This window comes from Eucalyptus grandis, chromosome 6, assembly GCF_016545825.1.
Source record: "Eucalyptus grandis isolate ANBG69807.140 chromosome 6, ASM1654582v1, whole genome shotgun sequence".
In the NCBI taxonomy this organism is placed as follows: domain Eukaryota; kingdom Viridiplantae; phylum Streptophyta; class Magnoliopsida; order Myrtales; family Myrtaceae; genus Eucalyptus; species Eucalyptus grandis.
The window spans coordinates 51549204-51567041 of NC_052617.1; the positions used below are offsets into that span (position 1 = coordinate 51549204).

The 17838-nt window shown below is 39.3% G+C and overlaps 1 protein-coding gene across 1 annotated transcript; it reads left to right on the forward strand.

The window, feature by feature from the left end:
• The first annotated feature begins 15560 nt into the window (after window positions 1–15560).
• On the forward strand, window positions 15561–16436 carry LOC104452252 (ethylene-responsive transcription factor ERF084). The gene has a single exon (XM_010066749.2). The coding sequence runs from the start codon at window positions 15561–15563 to the stop codon at window positions 16434–16436; it is 876 nt and encodes a 291-aa protein (XP_010065051.2).
• Window positions 16437–17838: the final 1402 nt, after the last annotated feature.

A 17838-nucleotide genomic window follows, 5' to 3' on the forward strand; every position in this document is an offset into this window, starting at 1 on the left:
ATGGATAAGTGATTTAAATATGGAAATTTAAAGTTGTTAATATGCAAAATCAAATATATTTTGTGTGCCTATCGCTATTATTCACTAAACTCAATTCATGAGAGATAATTCTTTCCATTTCTTTCTATTAGGTTAATTTTTTAAAATATATATATTTGTGCCCCGATAATACAGTTAAGACTATTATATATGTGTATATGTATATTTCTTTTTGAGACCTTTGACAAGGAGAATAAATATACGTGAAAAGGAGTAATGATTTCTCAACCCATTTCTCAACCCATGTGCCCTGGGAACATATAGAGCCAGTTTTTATTTGGCCTTCGGGTAGAGTTCAGGGTTGGTTGAAATAACCAGGGAGAAGTCGCTGGCTTGTATATAGAACAAATGGTTTTTGCTACAAAGATGAGGTGATGTTGCCAATGTGAGTGTGTGAATTTAAAGACAAAATTACACAACATAGCTTTGATCCTCACCATTGATATTCTTGTTCCACATTAATTACAATGAATTGTAGATATGAAAATGTTTCATGTTTTAAATTTCATAAGGACTTTCGAGACGTTCTTGTATTTTTTTTCATTTTTATTTCAATCCCATGCACTATTTTTTATGTTTCTTTGTGTCTCTAGCTTGTGAATTTTAATATAATATTCATACCTAAATTTGAAGTCTGCCATTTTGTTTAGAACATTTATGCCAGCGTTTAGCTTAAATAAATGCCGCATATGTATGTAAATTATAGTGTCCACGAGTTTTGGATAAAGCTTTGCCCACGAGATGGTAGTTGAGGTTCCTTAAAATTCCTTTAAGTTGATCATTGATTCATTGTTTGTTCAAACATATTCGAATTTGATTGTTCAACAAAGCTTTTTATTTCCACCATGTTAAAGTCTAGTTGCATGTTCATGAATAGTCTTTGCTATAAATAGGGTGGTTTCGACCGCAAAAAAAAAAAAAAGGGTGGTCGACACATTAAATGTTCATCTTTTTCGATTTAAGAGTTGGTATGGATTTTTAGAGTCGCTTAGTTATACATCGACAAACAATTCAATAACTGAGAATAATCCACTGCTTTATAATCCTATCTAGTGGGCAATCAAAATTAATAAAGTAGTGTCATTCAATTTCTTGCCGACAAAAGATGCCTTTTGGTTAGAAAAGAAGTTTCTAAAGGGCCAAAAAAATTTAAAAAAATATATTATATATATGGAAAAGATGCAAATGGGTATACATATAAATCAAACTTAGTAATGTCAAATATAAACATCTTGATTGGATATAATATAAATGATTGATAGATTACGAAGTGTTGAAAGATTGCAAAAGATGTGAAAGAGTTAATAGTGCAAAAGGATATAACGAGTGTGATCTCTAATACACGATAGTAAGTTCTACTCATGCTAATGAGTCTATGTTATCTTATAGTGCAATTGATCGAGGGTGCCATAGTACATTCGATTGCTAAATATAATGTATGTGATGCTATAGTTTGTTATTATGATTGTTCTTTTGATTCTTTACTGACAAAATTACCCTTTGACTCTTTGTTCTTTTTAATGAATTGGTAGGATCCGTTCTTATAGAGGCTGCCATGCATGTTTCACGTTTGTATGAACTTATAATCTCTCTACCTAGTTAGTGAATATTCAAATTTCTTGGAAAATTAACATTGTTTCGTGCATGATTAAAGTTCATCGATCTGTCAAATGAATTTGTAGAGAAAGGGCTTCAACTTGGACATTGTTAATTTAATCCTAAATCTTCCCTAAAATCTCAATGTAATCCTTTCGGTCACTTTTTGCCCAAAACCGTTGATGTGCGATCCAGTCATATCGACCATACGACATGACACACTATTATAACATTTAAGTTTAGCTCTCAAAATTAAACTAAATATTATGATATTTAAGGGTAAGAACGGCAGAAGTGTCATAATTTTTGTACGGCGTTCACTATAGTGCTATAACTTTTTTTTGTTCATTTAAGTGCCACATTTGGAGTAAAATCAATCACCTGAGTATCACTTCCGGCAAATGATCCTACATGGATTTTTTTGAATATTTTTTTATTTTCTTTCGTTATTATCACTTTTTTTTCTTTAGGGTCGACAAGGGTCACCAACCTCGAAACCTTCGCCTAGATTAGGGGAGGGTTGCCTCGCCCGTGGTCGCAACGGCCCTAGGCGAGGCCAACAAGGTCACGACGCCCTCGCCCAAGACCTTCACAGCCAAATATGGGTGAGGCAACCCTCGCCCATGAGCAAGGATCTAATGGTTGACGAGAATCGTCGATGACCCTCACTGGCCCTAAAGAAAGGGAAAATAAAAACTCAAAAATAATAATAAAATAATTTAAATATTAAAAATTATCTACGTCAACGCTGGCGAAATCACATAAGACGATCGGCATTCAAGTTGGATTTTCCAACGAGGCAAATCTCCGATGGCACTCAAGTAATTGATTTTTCAAATTTGTGAGACTCAAGTGAACATTGTACAAAAAGAATGTCACTCTTGCTTCTCTTGCCCCTTATATTTAGCTCTAAGGGTTCGGTTATGAAAGCCCAAGTCGCGGTTCTTGTTGTTCCTGAAATAGAGTCATGAGCTTCCACCACATGCTTGTCCTCACACAATGCGTTGACGAAAATGCAATAACCCGTCTCACCCTTCAAACCGAACTCACTGAGCCTGCTGTACGCCCCAATGGATTCGTCGAGCAGATGGGCACTCATGTACCACTTGAACATTATCCGAAACATGATGCGATCGGGGAATGGGAGCAGGTCGTCTCGCATTCAGTAACTCAAGCTTCAAAGAGGTTGAATTCGAGAAACTTACCCAAGATGTCGATGAAGCGGTTGTAGTTGTGGGTGTGTGCCGGAAGCGGCGTTGCTGCTCGGACAACAAGTGGGGGAGGAGGAAGTTGAGGCAAGGGAGGAGAGAGGAGGGGGTGAGGTCGAAAGCCTTCGGATCATGCTTTCCATGTCTGGAATCGGTGTGAAAGCAAGGCTCTCATTCGTGAATACTACGGAGGAGAAGCCGACTGGAGAGTGAATGTGAACCGCCTTTTTTTCGCACTGCGATCAATTAATTGTCCAAGCGACGGAGCAATTGGACTAAGCCCGCCAACCTAAATAATTAAAATTCAATTCTTGTTCGAGCCCTATTCAGATAATGAATTAAAATAATTTTCCTGTTATTTCAAAGTTTGGGATAAACTTTTTCATTTTAAAATTTCGGAGGGAACATTATGCGTTTTCCTTTTCAAAAATTAATCAACTAGGGCAGGTTTGATGGTTGTATTACGAATGCAATGGATTATTAGAACTGATTTGCATAAAATTCAAGTGGAGTATGAGGGTACATTGCATACATTAAAACATTATCACTAATCGGCACTATCCACAGAGAATTGCATTTTTATGGTGTAACTTTTTACCTACATCGGTTCCTTTTTCTTATCAAGATTTTAGAATGACCTGACATTGCCACATCCAAAAGAGAAAAACTCTTTAACTTATTCCCAAAGTAGTGCATCTCATATGCATGAGGCCACATATTGCGAAGAATCGATCATAAATATAGTCTTCTTCTTTCGGCCAAATGCATGTAATACGGTCTGGTGTTTGATGGATCTATTAAATCTCAAAGGGCATTGCCGAATTAATAGATTAGAGTCCAACTCAAACAAGCATCTAATAAGAACCACCCTAATGGAAAATTGTGCCAAAAGATGAAGTACAGACATTTGTAACTAACCTAAAGAGAAATAGGTTTTCTTGTACAACTGTCTGAAAGATGAGTAACTACTCGGTAACACGGACATTAGTCATTTAGCCGGAGAAAGAAATTCATGTCATTCAAACAGTGTTCTTTTTCTTTTTTTTCTTTTCTTTTTTTATGGCTAAGGGAAAGTGTAGTTAACAAGTAACGTCAAATAAGAAAGCTGGGATACATTTGCCAATTATTGTATCAATAGAATGAATTAGAAGTGGCACTCCGCTGCTGCCATAGCGTTAGCATTTAAACCATGAAAAAAGAGCAGCAAAGACTAGAGTAAATCCAAAGTCGCAGCTTTTACGGTGCACTTCAGGGTAGATCCCTGGGTAGTTTTGTTCATCTTTCTATGCAACATAAAATACCCGTCAAAAGAACACATCCCAAACGACGAAGTAAATGCACACAGCAATTTCATGAGGAAAAAGTTATGGGAGAACCGAATATGAGCACCTTCCGAACCTAAAAGACATTTTCTCTATTTATGGAGATATCTATTGATATATAGATGAAAAAAAATGTATTTTCTCGTGCAACCATAATGGACAAATAAAACTCGTAAAGTTATAAGTCAGACCAAACGAAGACCGTTCCTTCTTGTGCATTTTCCCAAGGGTGTCCTAAAGTTTCTCTGCCAAATTGTGATACGCAATCATCTCCAAAAATCTCAGTCAGACATATGCTCGTGAACACCTCTAGAAGCAACGGGCCGAAAACCTGGTAGGGAAATCCAATCTTGACTGAAATATATACTGCGGCTTCGATTTTTTTTAATAAAAATCATCATGTAGTAAATCAACAAAGTCTCCTTTACCTACTACATTAGTAGAGTAATATCCACCAGAGATACGTAAGGCTTTAGCTACCTGTTAAGAGGAAATTTGATCACGGTAAACAAAATATTGTTATAGAAAATAAAAACATCTGATCCACCTCATAAGAACCCAGAATCACATTCACCAACTATGGATTATAACAAACCTAAATACATCTTTAAGCCAGTCTCCGAAAAGGTGACAAGTAGGAAGTAATTAAAAACAAGCGTCAACTAAAATATACGAATCGAACCGGCCTACTTAAAACTAATTACTACCCAACATAGGCACTGAGAAAGAAATATAGGTCTCGAGAAAGAAACAGTAAAGGATGTAGATGTATCATGATGCGCTCAACCAGGTTAACAATGGTCATGAAGGCAGCGACCACGTAAGGTCTGGAAACCCTGGATGAGGTCCTTGAGGCAGGAGGCAATGAGCTTGGCATAGCGGAGGAGGCTCCCGTGGGCAGTGAGCTTCTCTGCGCTCGTGTCCCGCCCCTCAAAGGTGATCACGAGCTTGACTTCCTCGATGCACTTCTGGGTTGGACATGTCCATGCCTTCTTCACGGGCTTGACTTCCTCGATGGATGTCTTCTTCCAGTTTTGGCGAAATACTCGGACAGGTGACCCAAAAAATCGGACGGGCATACAACTCCCGATCGTCTTCTTCCGGTTTTGGCGAAATACCCGGACGGGCGACCGAAAAAATCGGACGGACATACAACTCGCCCCATTATGTTGAGGCTTTCGTGGTTTCTTTCTTATAATGATCGAGAACGAAGAAGACGAGAAGGGAAAAGAGAGTTCGAGAGGAATTTAACAGGGGAGAGAGTCGAGATTTATAGAGGCGAACCGAATATGCGACTGGAGAGAGAAAGGAAAAAAGAGACCGAGTGCTTTATTTAAACTAGGAAGCTGGAGAAATCAAATATGAAGGCCAACATCTTATTTCCTTTAGTATAGAGAATACTTCCCCTTCCAAACACTTTCATTGAGCTAATCAGAAAGGTAAAAAGTCCATCTCCACTATTCTAATTAGCTCTTTCCTTTTATTGTTGGTGTGAATATTTTATATGCTTAAATAATATATGCGCTGACCAAACAAATTCTCATTTAAATCTGATGAATATGCATGCATTTGGCATTTTATATGGGTTATTTATATTTCCCTTTATAGAAGAACAATTCTTAATAACGAAAATCCGGGATGATATTTGTACATGATCCAAAACAAAGAACTCGATTTCAAACACTTGAAACCTTTTGATTCGCACAAATGCTAATATGTAGAGTCATTTCAAAAAAATTTACAAGTGTTTAAAATTTAAAATGTTTTTCCTAATATTAAAATTTTTCAAGGAACGGCAACAACAAAAAAGTACATCAAAAAAATTGGGCAAAGGACATTGGTCATAAATAAATAAATAAAAAATAAGCACCCTCTGAGTATGATCCTGGAAGGCTTTGCAACTATTTCTCGTTGAAAAAAGAAAAAAGAAAAAATTGTGCCGAATGAATGCATTCGTAACCCTTGTTCAATTCTTTAGTTTTAAGTATGCATTTGCAACTGGATGATCCCCTTAGATAAATAGTGTCGGTGAAAGGTACAGAGCTTTGCACAATGGTTTCTTTTTGCTATGTGTCGATTTTGATGGATCATTTATAATCTGATTTATCCGTTTGACAGATCCATTGGAAAGTGATGGGATCTCAACATATAGGTGCAAAAAATTCTTAGAAACATCCCAAGTCATCCATTTTGACACATCAGCTGGGGAGTCGGGCCATTGAAGAATGATTTCAACAGGCAAAAGTCACCCCCAACACCAATATGTTCCATCCGTTTTGCATGATGACAATCCAAAAACAGTAATAAATTGACGGTTTCATGTCGAAATACTTGAACATCCAATACATGCTCAGTCGACGTGCATGTACGAGCCAACAGAAAATGGGCAGAGCATATCAGAAGAATTGTGGCAGCTCAACTGCCATGCAAACCTGGCCAGCGTGAATGCAGACAGTCGGTTGTGAGAGACTAGAGAACGAAGAAGAAAAGAGGATTTGCAAACATTAACACGGTGTGCCCATCCAGCAAAAGATCTTTTTAAAATAATATGAAGAGTTCTGGTTACATCTTAGAGTTTGCGGACACTAAAATAGGGCTTAGTCCAGTACCTATTTGGTCACGAAAAGAAAAACCTACCATGGAGGAATTGAACAGGGAAAAAGAAATCGTACCCCAAGCGAGAATTGGAAATGCCATACTCTGTTTTGGGAAGGTCATAACATAGTGATAAGATTGATAATATTATTAGATAAACCATTGGAAGATTATATTAGAATATGATTTGATTCTGCCATTATGATTAGATTAGAGTATGATTTGATTCTGTATCAAAATATTAGATTAGAGTGGTAGATATGATTTAATTTTGGCAAATCTGTCAAATTAGATATTCGGAATATAGAATAAGAAATCTAGTTGTCTTCTTAATATAAATAGCATTATGTATTGTAAAATAATAGTGTATTATGGCTTTCAGTGAAGAATATTTTTCTTCCGAGAAATTTATCTTTGAATCATTGTTTTCTTGAGGTTTTGAGTTCAATTTCTATAAATGAGATGAGTAGCAACCCCTTAGTGGTTGCAAGCAAGAGAATGAGGTCACTAGGGTACAAAATAGATATAATTAATTATTCACGGCTGGATCGATATTAACTTTAATTGATCTTGATTGGTTCACTGATTTGTAAAACTTAGAACTCATTAGATGATAGATACAGAGACTTTAGCCATGTTTACTTTTCATTGATGGAAACGGTGGACCATTTTCACAATATTTAGTCATTTACATTTGTGAAAACATTTTGATTGGAAAAGAGAATTATTTGTATTTTTTTTTTTTTTGGCATGTATATATGTTATTTGCCAAACTAATGTTGTTCACTGATGGTAGTTGGAATTGGCAATCAAAACTTTGCGATCCAAATGCTTATGAAATTGGTTTAACATTAAGGGTCCGTTCATTTCGCGGAAAATATCATGTTTCCAAAAACATTTTCCTATAAATTATTTTCCAAGAAAATGACTCTATTTTCCGGTGTTCGAATAAACCTAAATTTTGAATGGAAAATATTTTCCACCATTCGTTAAACTAATTGAATTGTTTGGAAAAAATTATCAAAAATTGAATTTTAATATTTTTAATTACCTAAAAATTAGTTTTTAAAAAAAAATGAATTTTGAATTATTTGTATTTTTAAAAAATCGAATTTTTTATTTTTTATTTTATTTTTAATTTTATTTTTTCCTTTTTCTTTTCCTTCCTCCTTCCTTCTTCCTCCTCCTTCCTCCGCCACGCCTCCTTCCTCCCTCCTCCGCCTTCCTCCGCCACCGCCTCCTTCCTCCTCCTTCCTCCACAAACCGCATGCCCGACGATGGTCGATCACCCGGCGGCCAACCAAGACCCGATCTCCAGATCCAACGAGCTCAAGGCTCAGCCGATCTCGCCCAAGCTCGCCGGATCTAGCAACGGAGCTCGGGCTCGCTTGGATTGGAAGCTCAAGCTCCGCCACCAGATTCAGGCTCTGGCGAGCCACGAGCTCCACCCCAGGTCAGTGAGAGCTCTGCCTCGCCCAATCTAGCAAGGCCTGAGCTCGGCTTCACCAAATCGGGCTAGGCGGAGCCTCACCGGCCTGGGTCAAGGCTCGAGCTGGCTCGCGGCCGTGGCCAGTCGCTGGCTCACGGCGGCCGTCATGGTGGCGACCAGCCAAGGCTAAGGAAAAAGATGAAAATGAAAGAAAGAAAAAGAAAGCATAAAAATAAAACAAAAATGTGTTGATGAAAAGAACAAAAGTTATGGAAAACATTTCCCTCATCTTTGAAGGTTGTTTTTTTCAATGATGGAAAACATTTTCTTTGAGTAATTTATTTTCCATGAAACGAACAGCGGAAAATCTAGAAAACGTTTTCCTGTAAGTCATTTTTCATGAAACAAACAGAGCTTAAATAAGAGATGAGACATCCACGTTCTCCATACTACGCATCCCTAATCAGACATCATCATAATATCATTAGACAGTAAAGGGCTGCACAAGCGTTCTTCATAAATATTATATATTAATAATATCTGTATAATATTAAGTATAGCAACTACCATAGCGTATTCAAAATATTTTGGCTAAGCTTATTATCACTATCATTAACTTTTTGTTGTAATGCAATCATAAACCTGTAGTCGATCGTTCCTTCTCAGATTTTTGGTGCTATAACAAAACAGAGACAAAAATTTTGTACTCGCCTATTCCATCAACCAATCAAATTATAATTATGACAAATAATGAAGAAATTATAATTTATAATATTATGTTATAAATTTGCAACGGGTGTTTCATGTCCAAATATCCATCAAAGTGCAATTAATCTTGAGGGTGTACAAAACGGACCGCTTGCATTGGAAACCATCTACATCGGACCAAACCAATTGGTTGGGTCCGATTCCCAGTTCCTAAAAATGGAACCATTGTTCGGTGGTCTAAGTTTTAAGAAGGAACCAGATCGGATGAGACCAACTATATATACTTTTTTTATTATTTTTATTTCTTCAATTAGTCTATTATTTTTTAGGAAATGAGCTCGCAATTTGACAATAAGATATCTAAATGAAAGCAAATGATTCGTCTCGAAATCTGAATTTGTTTTTGAGTTATGCTTTGGATAATAAGATAACTAGATAGAAACATGAAAAAAATAGTGATCGGTTCCATTGAACTGGATTGGACCAGACCAAGAATCGATCACTCCTAATTAATCTGGCTTTGACTAATTCACTATCTTATTGGCGTACAATTTTCGTACATTTTCTTTCGGAAATTAGCCTCCATAATACCCCCAAAGAATGCATCAGCAATTTATTTCTGCGTTGATATTGCAAAATGTATTAGAATTAAAAGAGGTAAATGCATGAAAAGTGAAAATCACTAGCATGCATGTCATCGAATCCTTCAAGTCACCAAAAATGCTATCGGACGTTTGAAAATGATCGAACGAAAAATGAAACTGCAGGCACACGATCGGATCCTTCAACCCCAAAAATATTATTAAATGCTTGAAAATGATCGAAGTAGTTGAATAGAACGGTCTCTTTGGCGATATAGCCTGGGTAAGTTTGCCCAAGCTAAAATGATTTATGTAAAATTAAAGCATATAGTGAAGTCGAGAAATAAAGCAAGCATAACTTCACATTTCTAGACCAGCATTAGGAGAAGCCACTCAATTGATTCGAGTTCAAACATGATATTACATATTTTTATATAATTTAGGACTAAATTGAACAAGTATAAAAAATTTTGAGTGTACATTAAGATAAAGTTCAAAGATGACATTGAATAAATTGAAAATTTATAGATTACATTGTAAATTAGGTTAAAATTTAAATATTACTTGTGCCATTTTTCCTTTAAAATATTATTAGAGTGGGCCCATTTAAAAATTAAGTCTGTATCACAAAAGCACTCCCAACGGTGGACGCTCACTGTCCGCATCTTATCTATCGACTGATGTACAGAACATTTACACCTTGTTTTATTCGTAAAAAAATATAATTGCACATTTTAGAATAAGTATACAAATTCAGACGTACAGCATAACCGTATTTCAATGGTACATTTTAAAGACCTCTTTATTTTTAGGATATTAAGTAAATTCCAATTGTCATCATCGTGGGCCCTACTCTTCTTCTCTTTCTTTCCTTCTAAATTACGATTGCGATATAAAAGTTGAAAAGTGACTAATGGAATAATTAGCTTGTAGCTTGCTTAAACTAGTGTAGTATCTCTTAAGGACATCAGAGAATATATAAGGAAGAAAGAAACATTATAAGGTAATGTTGGCTATGCGCATTCTCTAAACATAATAATAGCAAAAAGTTAAGGGCGGCATTGATATTTAGTGCCACATTCGTTTTGACTTCGCGCACCCCTCTTGGAAAATTGAATGATGAAAGTGACCCTCATTTTTCATTCTTTCCTTCTTCTTCTTCTTCTTCTTCTTCTTCTTTTTTGGAGTTTGGATTTTGGGCGTCTTGAGGAAATTTTTCAAGAAACGAGGGCCTTATAGCAATTTTACTTGGTGTCAGTGCCGCCCAAAAAGTTAGTTCGTAAAACATGTTTAAGACCGCAGGTGACATAAAGGGCCAATAAAGATCCACTGGGCCCAAAACAATGATAGCCGCTTGAGTCTTAAGAACGGAATGGGCCGAAAGGATTGAAATATTTCAGGTTCGAAAGCAAGTTTTTCGAATCCTACCTCATGACAAGAAATTGGCACTCGATAGCCATATCGTCTGGTCTTAGCTTTCAAAAACCGCGGTCCAACTGTTTAAATAAGCATTTATTTTCCTCTCTTGGGTTTTCTAATATTGCCATTGTCTTCTGAAGAGGTTTCTTCAGTTTTCTTGTCCATTTTTTTTTGTTCATTCTGACAAAAGAAAGTGAAAAGAAAGTGAGACTTTTATCATATATGAAAGTGAAGCCCCTGTAGCAAATTTTGAAGATAAAGTGATTGCCGATTCATGACTTATGACGAATACTTGGTTGGGTCTCAAATTTGTTTTTAGCTAATCAAGCTCCTAAATTGTGGTTCAACTTTTTTATAATTCAGAGATACAGGTGTAGAGATCCTATTATCTAAAAGCTCTTCAATTTTTTTACGAGCTTTACGAACTGATTAAGTCCAAACCTTTTAGACTATGTAAGTGTCCTTGACCCTTGCATGTAATTAGCTCGAATTAGTGTGCTGAAAATTCACTAATGCCCCCATCCAATCATGCCAAACTTGAAGAATTTTGCGGTCCTTTTCTCACCGTTGTTCTTGAGATAAAAGTGCATGCAAAAATTGCGGATGTAAGACGTCACATCTGCGCTGGACAAAAGGATCATGTGCAATTGAAAAGAAAATTTCTTTAACCTTGGGAGGAGGTGTACGGCTGCCATCCACCACCAGCAAAGGCTCCGCTCCGGAGCATGGCACCTCTTGCCGAGTTAAGGCCGAGCGGCTCCGTCTCCTGCCCCTCTCTCCCCTTGTGCTCTTCTTCGGCTTGACATGAATGGTGCTGTGGGCCCAAATATTCATTATATACGCCACCATTATCAAGAATATACACGCAAATGGAACACGAATAATTATAAGATATCGACACATGAGATGAAAATATAAATAGCGAGGAGATAGAAAATTCCCCAATCGATTTTCAGTCGTTTAGCCTAAATCGGTGCCTGCTGCGCCCTTCGAACTTGTTTGAGAGTTACACTCAGTTCATCGGTCTCCCTCGTCCATGGATGATTACAGTCAGTTATTGCTCGCTTAATGATTTTGACTTGCAAGAAGATCGCAAGAGTGATTCTAAGTGATTAAGCAGCATGAATTCTGTGAGTTGCCAATCCCAAGGCCATAAGAGGATTTACGGCTATCTAGACAATCAATAAGACAAGTATGATAGTCCTAATAATGATCTTGCATGTTGGCCTCGACGGTGGAATCAACCCCAACATGGTCATTTTGTGTCTATTTAGCAATTTTACGCTGCGTTGTACCCAAAAGTCTTTGTACATAATTTAATCTAAATAAGTTAATATGAGCAAAGCACATTCTCTTGTGTCTTTCGTGGTAGCCCTTTTTAGGACTCAATGGGTGGAAAAAAAGGAGTTTGGGAACTTATCTGAAAATTCGACAAAGTACAAGGGGATATCCTTTGACCCAAATTTGTGCAAATTGAGAGAGAGAGGAGGTTGTGTGAAATCACCATGGATGAAAGACAGGTAGACATGCTAGGGTAGAAGATCAGCCAATGGGGTCCGACTACCTTTCCATTGACCCGAAAAAACTTCGATCTTCCAAGCCTCGCAAATCCATGATTTTACCATTCTCATGAATAAAGCGACTGAAGTGGGAGAGAATATTCACAAGCGGCAACATCAACACCCTCAAAAGGGAAACCACACACACAAAAAGAAAAAACCAAAAGCAAATCTAGAGGTCTCTGCTGCATTCCAAGCAAATCCCACGCATTTCCCACAAGCAACCATGCACATGCACATCCACCCTACGACGACCCATTAAAGTACAGCACCCATAAAGATATCATCATGGCATACTTTCTCTGTCCCGTTTCACTTCTTGGGATTTCCCGATCCGCTCCCCCCCCCCCCACCTCCCCTCTCTCTCTCTCTCTCTCTTCCTTGATCCTCGAAACCCTGGAAAAAAACAAAACTGGGGTCCAGGGTCCACTCTTTTCTCCTCATGGCAAGGGAAAATCTCTAGGTCCGAAGAGAGAGCCCGTGTGTAAGTGTGTGTGATTGCAGAGCACTAAACCTTCGCGTGCTTCGCGATGACCTCGCTCTCGGGAAATCAAAAAAAGAAAAGAGCGCTACCAATCCGCCTCTGAGTTCTCGAAAAAGCAACACTGAGTGTTTTCGTGTGTTTAGGGTCATATAGACAGACATTCTTTTTTGTTCCTAGTGAATGTTACTGCAATTATCGAAGCAAGAATGGGGCCCTCCCCAACATTGTCCTTCAAGTTTTGCCGCAACAAGCCATGGCCATGGCAATCGCCATGCTATGCCGGGGTGGGTCCTGATGGTTCTTTTTCTTGGTTACCAAATCTGCTTGGAATGCATCGTCGCTTACGGCACAGCTTCAGAGGATTGACTTGGGAAAAGTTTCAACTGCTAAGTCTCGATGGGGTCGATACACCATTGCATCTCAGAATAGTTTTTCCCTCTTCAGCTGAGGTCTCAGCTTCAGCAAGCGTATGTACTCCGAATGGTTATTGACACAAGTTCGTAGTCGATGCTTAAGCGTGCGAACATTCTTAAATCGCAAGCAAATATCATTTTATTTTATTCGGAGCACATCCAAGTTGATTGCATAATAATATATTAAGCCGTGAATAATTATAGCGGGCAAAATGGGATTTTACTCAAGGTTCCGGCGAACTAAAGATAATGTTTTCGAAATATCAACCCAACCAAGGCAAGGACCTAAGGAAATATCCACATTCTCTCCTCTTAGTCCTATTGTTAGCGTTTTCTCCACATCACTAAATTATCCGTCCGTCTGTGACTGTTACTGCCGCAAAACTGATCTGAATCCATGTCGTCGTATTTTCGTAATTAATATTTTCAGCTACTTTGAAAGCAACGGACCATTACTCAGAAACCCTAATTTTATTTCCCTGGCAAACAGAGCAAAAATGGACTTCACATGTCAATTGACACCACACGCAACGCATCCCCGAGATCGCATGGTCATCATCAAACGCTTCGCCTCCTCCTTCCCAAGGATCTTTTGCACCATAAAAGAACATCTCATGAAAACACGGGCCAATGATTGACGTGATCACGACCCTTTCGTGTTCATTATTACAGCGCTCGATCGAAGAGGCCACGGCACATTGCAGCACCACCCTCTTGCACGGCGGTTCTCGGGGTGACGCCGCAGGGTTCCAGCGGTGAGCCGGGGCAGCACCGGAACGGGGCTCCGTGTAAAGCAAGCGAAAAAACCCATCAGACAGAGGAGGCAGTCAAACAATCTTTTCCCTCCCCGACGCGACGACATCGTGACGCTCGCTCCAAGCCTAAGGCTTTTTACGTAATCCAACGGCTGTCCACGGACTCCCTTTCAAATCCTCGAGATTACCTAGCCGCATCCATACATGAGATCCTTGTCAAATCATTATCTCCTCCGTTGCCCATGCTCTTGCTTTCTAATTACATCCATGCCCCTTTCACTTCAAGATTTTTTTTTCCCTTTTTTTTTTTTTTTGAGTTTCCACTTGTATTTATTGTCCGTACACTTGAGATCTTGCATCGAGGGAGCTATGGAGCATTCCATCCTCTAATAGTATTTCCAAGGAAGGAAAATGCTTTTGTTCACTTGGATGAAAATTTTGGATTCTAACGACTCTTTGAAGGCTCTTGATTTCAAAAAAATTTCAAAATAACGAAAGTTTCGCGTTTATAATACCCAAGTTACCTCCATATTAGAGCAATGGGGGACATTTAATTGACGATCATTCAAATATAGCAACCGATACAATATTTATGATTGCGAGACAAAAATGTCCAATATGTGTTGCAATGTATTTTACCAAGACATTTAAGCAAGAAATATCATTTTGAAAGACTACGTGATAATTGGGATGAACTATAATATAGATATGAAAAAAGTAAAGCTTAAAATCAACTCACTTTCAATCCGACTCATTCCTTTACAAGTTCGAGCTTAGGTCGGAAATAAATTACTCTAAGCTTGGCTAACTCAATTGTATATGCTCAATCATCCAAAAGTTGCTATCTAAATGGGCTAAGATAGATTCTGTACCCTAGCTCTAGCTCTAATGTTTATGGCTGTCTTGCTCTTGGAACACACTTGTTCTGGGCTATACTTGAAATCAGCTTCCCTCATTTACACCGTGCAGGTTTTCGTGATCTCGTAGGCATTAGGTAAGTAGTTCCACATGGGGCTACTTTTATCCCCGCTCCCATTAGATTAGTCGTGTCCTAAAAATCAAATTATAATTATTGCTGGACTATGAGGCACTGTCACCTCTCACCAAATTCGAGGAGATAAAACCAAATTAATAAATTATCCCACTTACTTATAACAAATTATATTTAATGGAGAGGGCACTCTAGTCATTTTGGGAGGCACCGTGGAAACCTACCTAGGAAAGACAAGCTTGTAAATGTGGTGTGATTACGGTCTCATCGATTTTGACAGGAATATCTTAAATCGCCTTTCTCAAATCTTTATTCCAGTAAATACATACCCAAGCACTAAAAAGATAAAAATTTAATCCCCACCAAATTTTTTATTAATTTTATTTCCTCCACTATATAAATGCACACCGTATTGCCCCGAACTCAGTCTAGCCTGAACGTTTGTCTTTAGGAGTTGAGCTATGGACGGCCAGACGCTGAACCCCGTCCCGTTTCACGCCCCATGCGAGCCACGCTCGGCGCACGAAACGTTTCGCTTCCTGGCCGAAGCGCCGTTCCTATACGTCCCTTTGTTCGATCATCGTCACTTCCACTTCCCACCATGCAATCTGCCTCCGCATCTCGAGATTCCGAAATTCGAAACGCGGGCCGAAAGGGAGACGGAGGCGAAACCCGCCGTCCTCGACGGGATCGCCGCCGTGGTGGGCGAGGACGTGCTCTTCGGAAAGAATGAGAGGAAGAAGGAAGCCGAGGGCGGCGGCGGGGCGGCCCGAATCCTCCCGCCGCGCGCCGTGCCCGAGCCGAGGGAAGTGCATGGGGACGACCACGGCGACCGCAAGGCCCGAGACGTTGCTGGGCAGAGGAGCTATAGGGGGGTGAGGAAGAGGCCATGGGGGAGGTGGTCGGCGGAGATCAGGGACAGGGTAGGGAGGTGCAGGCACTGGCTGGGGACGTTCGACACGGCGGAGGAGGCGGCGAGGGCGTACGACGCGGCGGCGAGGAGGCTGAGGGGTGCCAAGGCGCGAACCAACTTCCAGATACCCCCTGTGGTGCCGTTCCTGTCGCGGCCGCCGCCGGGAAACGGCAACAACAGCAGGAACAGGAACGGTGGCGGGGGAGGGAAGAAGAGGAAGGACGGGTTGGATGGTGGGAGGAAATGCTCGGTCGTGACGTCAATGGAGCACCTGTTCAGTTCAACAAACGGTCGTGGCGTTGGCGTCGGCGTTGGAGGTGGTAACGGCAAGAGTAATGTGGAGCTGGATTTGAAGCTGGGTGTTGGGTTAGGTCTTAGGAGGAATACTTCCGCTACAGCAATGGCTGTTCAAGCTTTATTGTAATCGCTCTACTTCTTGTGTTTGGGTCGGGCAGTGTGCCTGCGGCAATAGCAATATGGCGGGTCTTTCCGCGGGTGCATGTCGAGGAGGTGGTGGTGGGATCTTTTTTATGTGTTTTGATGGGAACAAATCTGCATGCAAGGCAACTGAGTGTATGTAAGAACTTGGGAAGATGGCTATAATTTAGCAGAACTCGAATGGATGTGCTTATGATGTGGTGAAAAGCTTGCGATTTGCGCGCTTCTCTCTCTCTCTCTCTCTCTCTCTCGCTCTCTCTGTATGTCTCTCTGTGGTATAAAGGAAAAATTGATGTGTATTTCTTTTTCGTTCTTCTTTTGGGTCGGTGAATAATTATGAGAGGAGCCCATGGAAGCCGGAGGATCTACGCAAAGGGTGGGAGAGAAACGCGGTTGATTTCATGAGGGGGAACAGGAAGATGGATTCGGAGGCGTGTGGGTGGTACAGTGCTCCTCTGGTGTCTACAGTATTCTAGGATGTTCCTATACAATCGTGCTAACGTAAGTAGTGTGTACGGCCGACCGACGAGGTTGTAGCGGAATGCGATGGCTGGAGAATACTCCGGCAGTTTTTAGGGTTTTCGACTTCCCCCTGCTCACGCAGGTCGTCGCGCGAACGAGGTCAGCTGCCGGCAGCTTGAACTAAACAAAGATATACCCTTTTTATCTATTTTCTACTACACTGAGTTCGGGCATTCTTAACATACGGATAAAGTTCGTATACGCTCCACATTTAGAACTTTCGAGCGACCAGACTTTCGTGAGCTAAGAGCTTTCCATCATGCCCTTGAAAATGGGTAGAGTTTATGTAAATCTTCAGTGACCACTGACCTATAACGTCTTGATTGTATCTATTACTTATGCAAAAAGTTGAAATTTGAAATGATACGTTAGAAAGGTGGAAATTCTTGTAATGATTATCTCTGGGATCGGCATATCTTCTATTCTACCGGTTCTAAACCAAACTAATCTTATTTTGATAGATGAAGAAATAATACGATTACCATTTTCACCTAGAAGTTTAAAAATGTATATTCCTTCATATACAATAAATCAAATGATTATTTTTTACCTCATTTATACTTTTGATTAAGTATGATTCCATTCCTTTAAGGATTCTTCCCTTATTATTTCATTTGAGTCTTTTAAGGATCTGCTTAAATTCAAAACTAATATGATTCTGATTTATAAAAAATAAACACGTTTACCACTTTTAGCCAAAAGCTTCAAACCGTATATTCTTCCATATACAATAACTGATTGATTATTTTTTACCTAATTTATGTCTGACATGCCAATTATATTTGTTTATTTAAATATCTTGCATGATGATAAAAAATTCGGAAAATAACGCAAAATTCTCTCGAAGTTTAAAGGATGTACAATTT

Coding starts and splice junctions, on each gene's coding strand:
- LOC104452252 (XM_010066749.2), top strand. CDS start 15,561: ATGGACGGCCAGACGCTGAACCCCGTCCCGTTTCACGCCCCATGCGAG.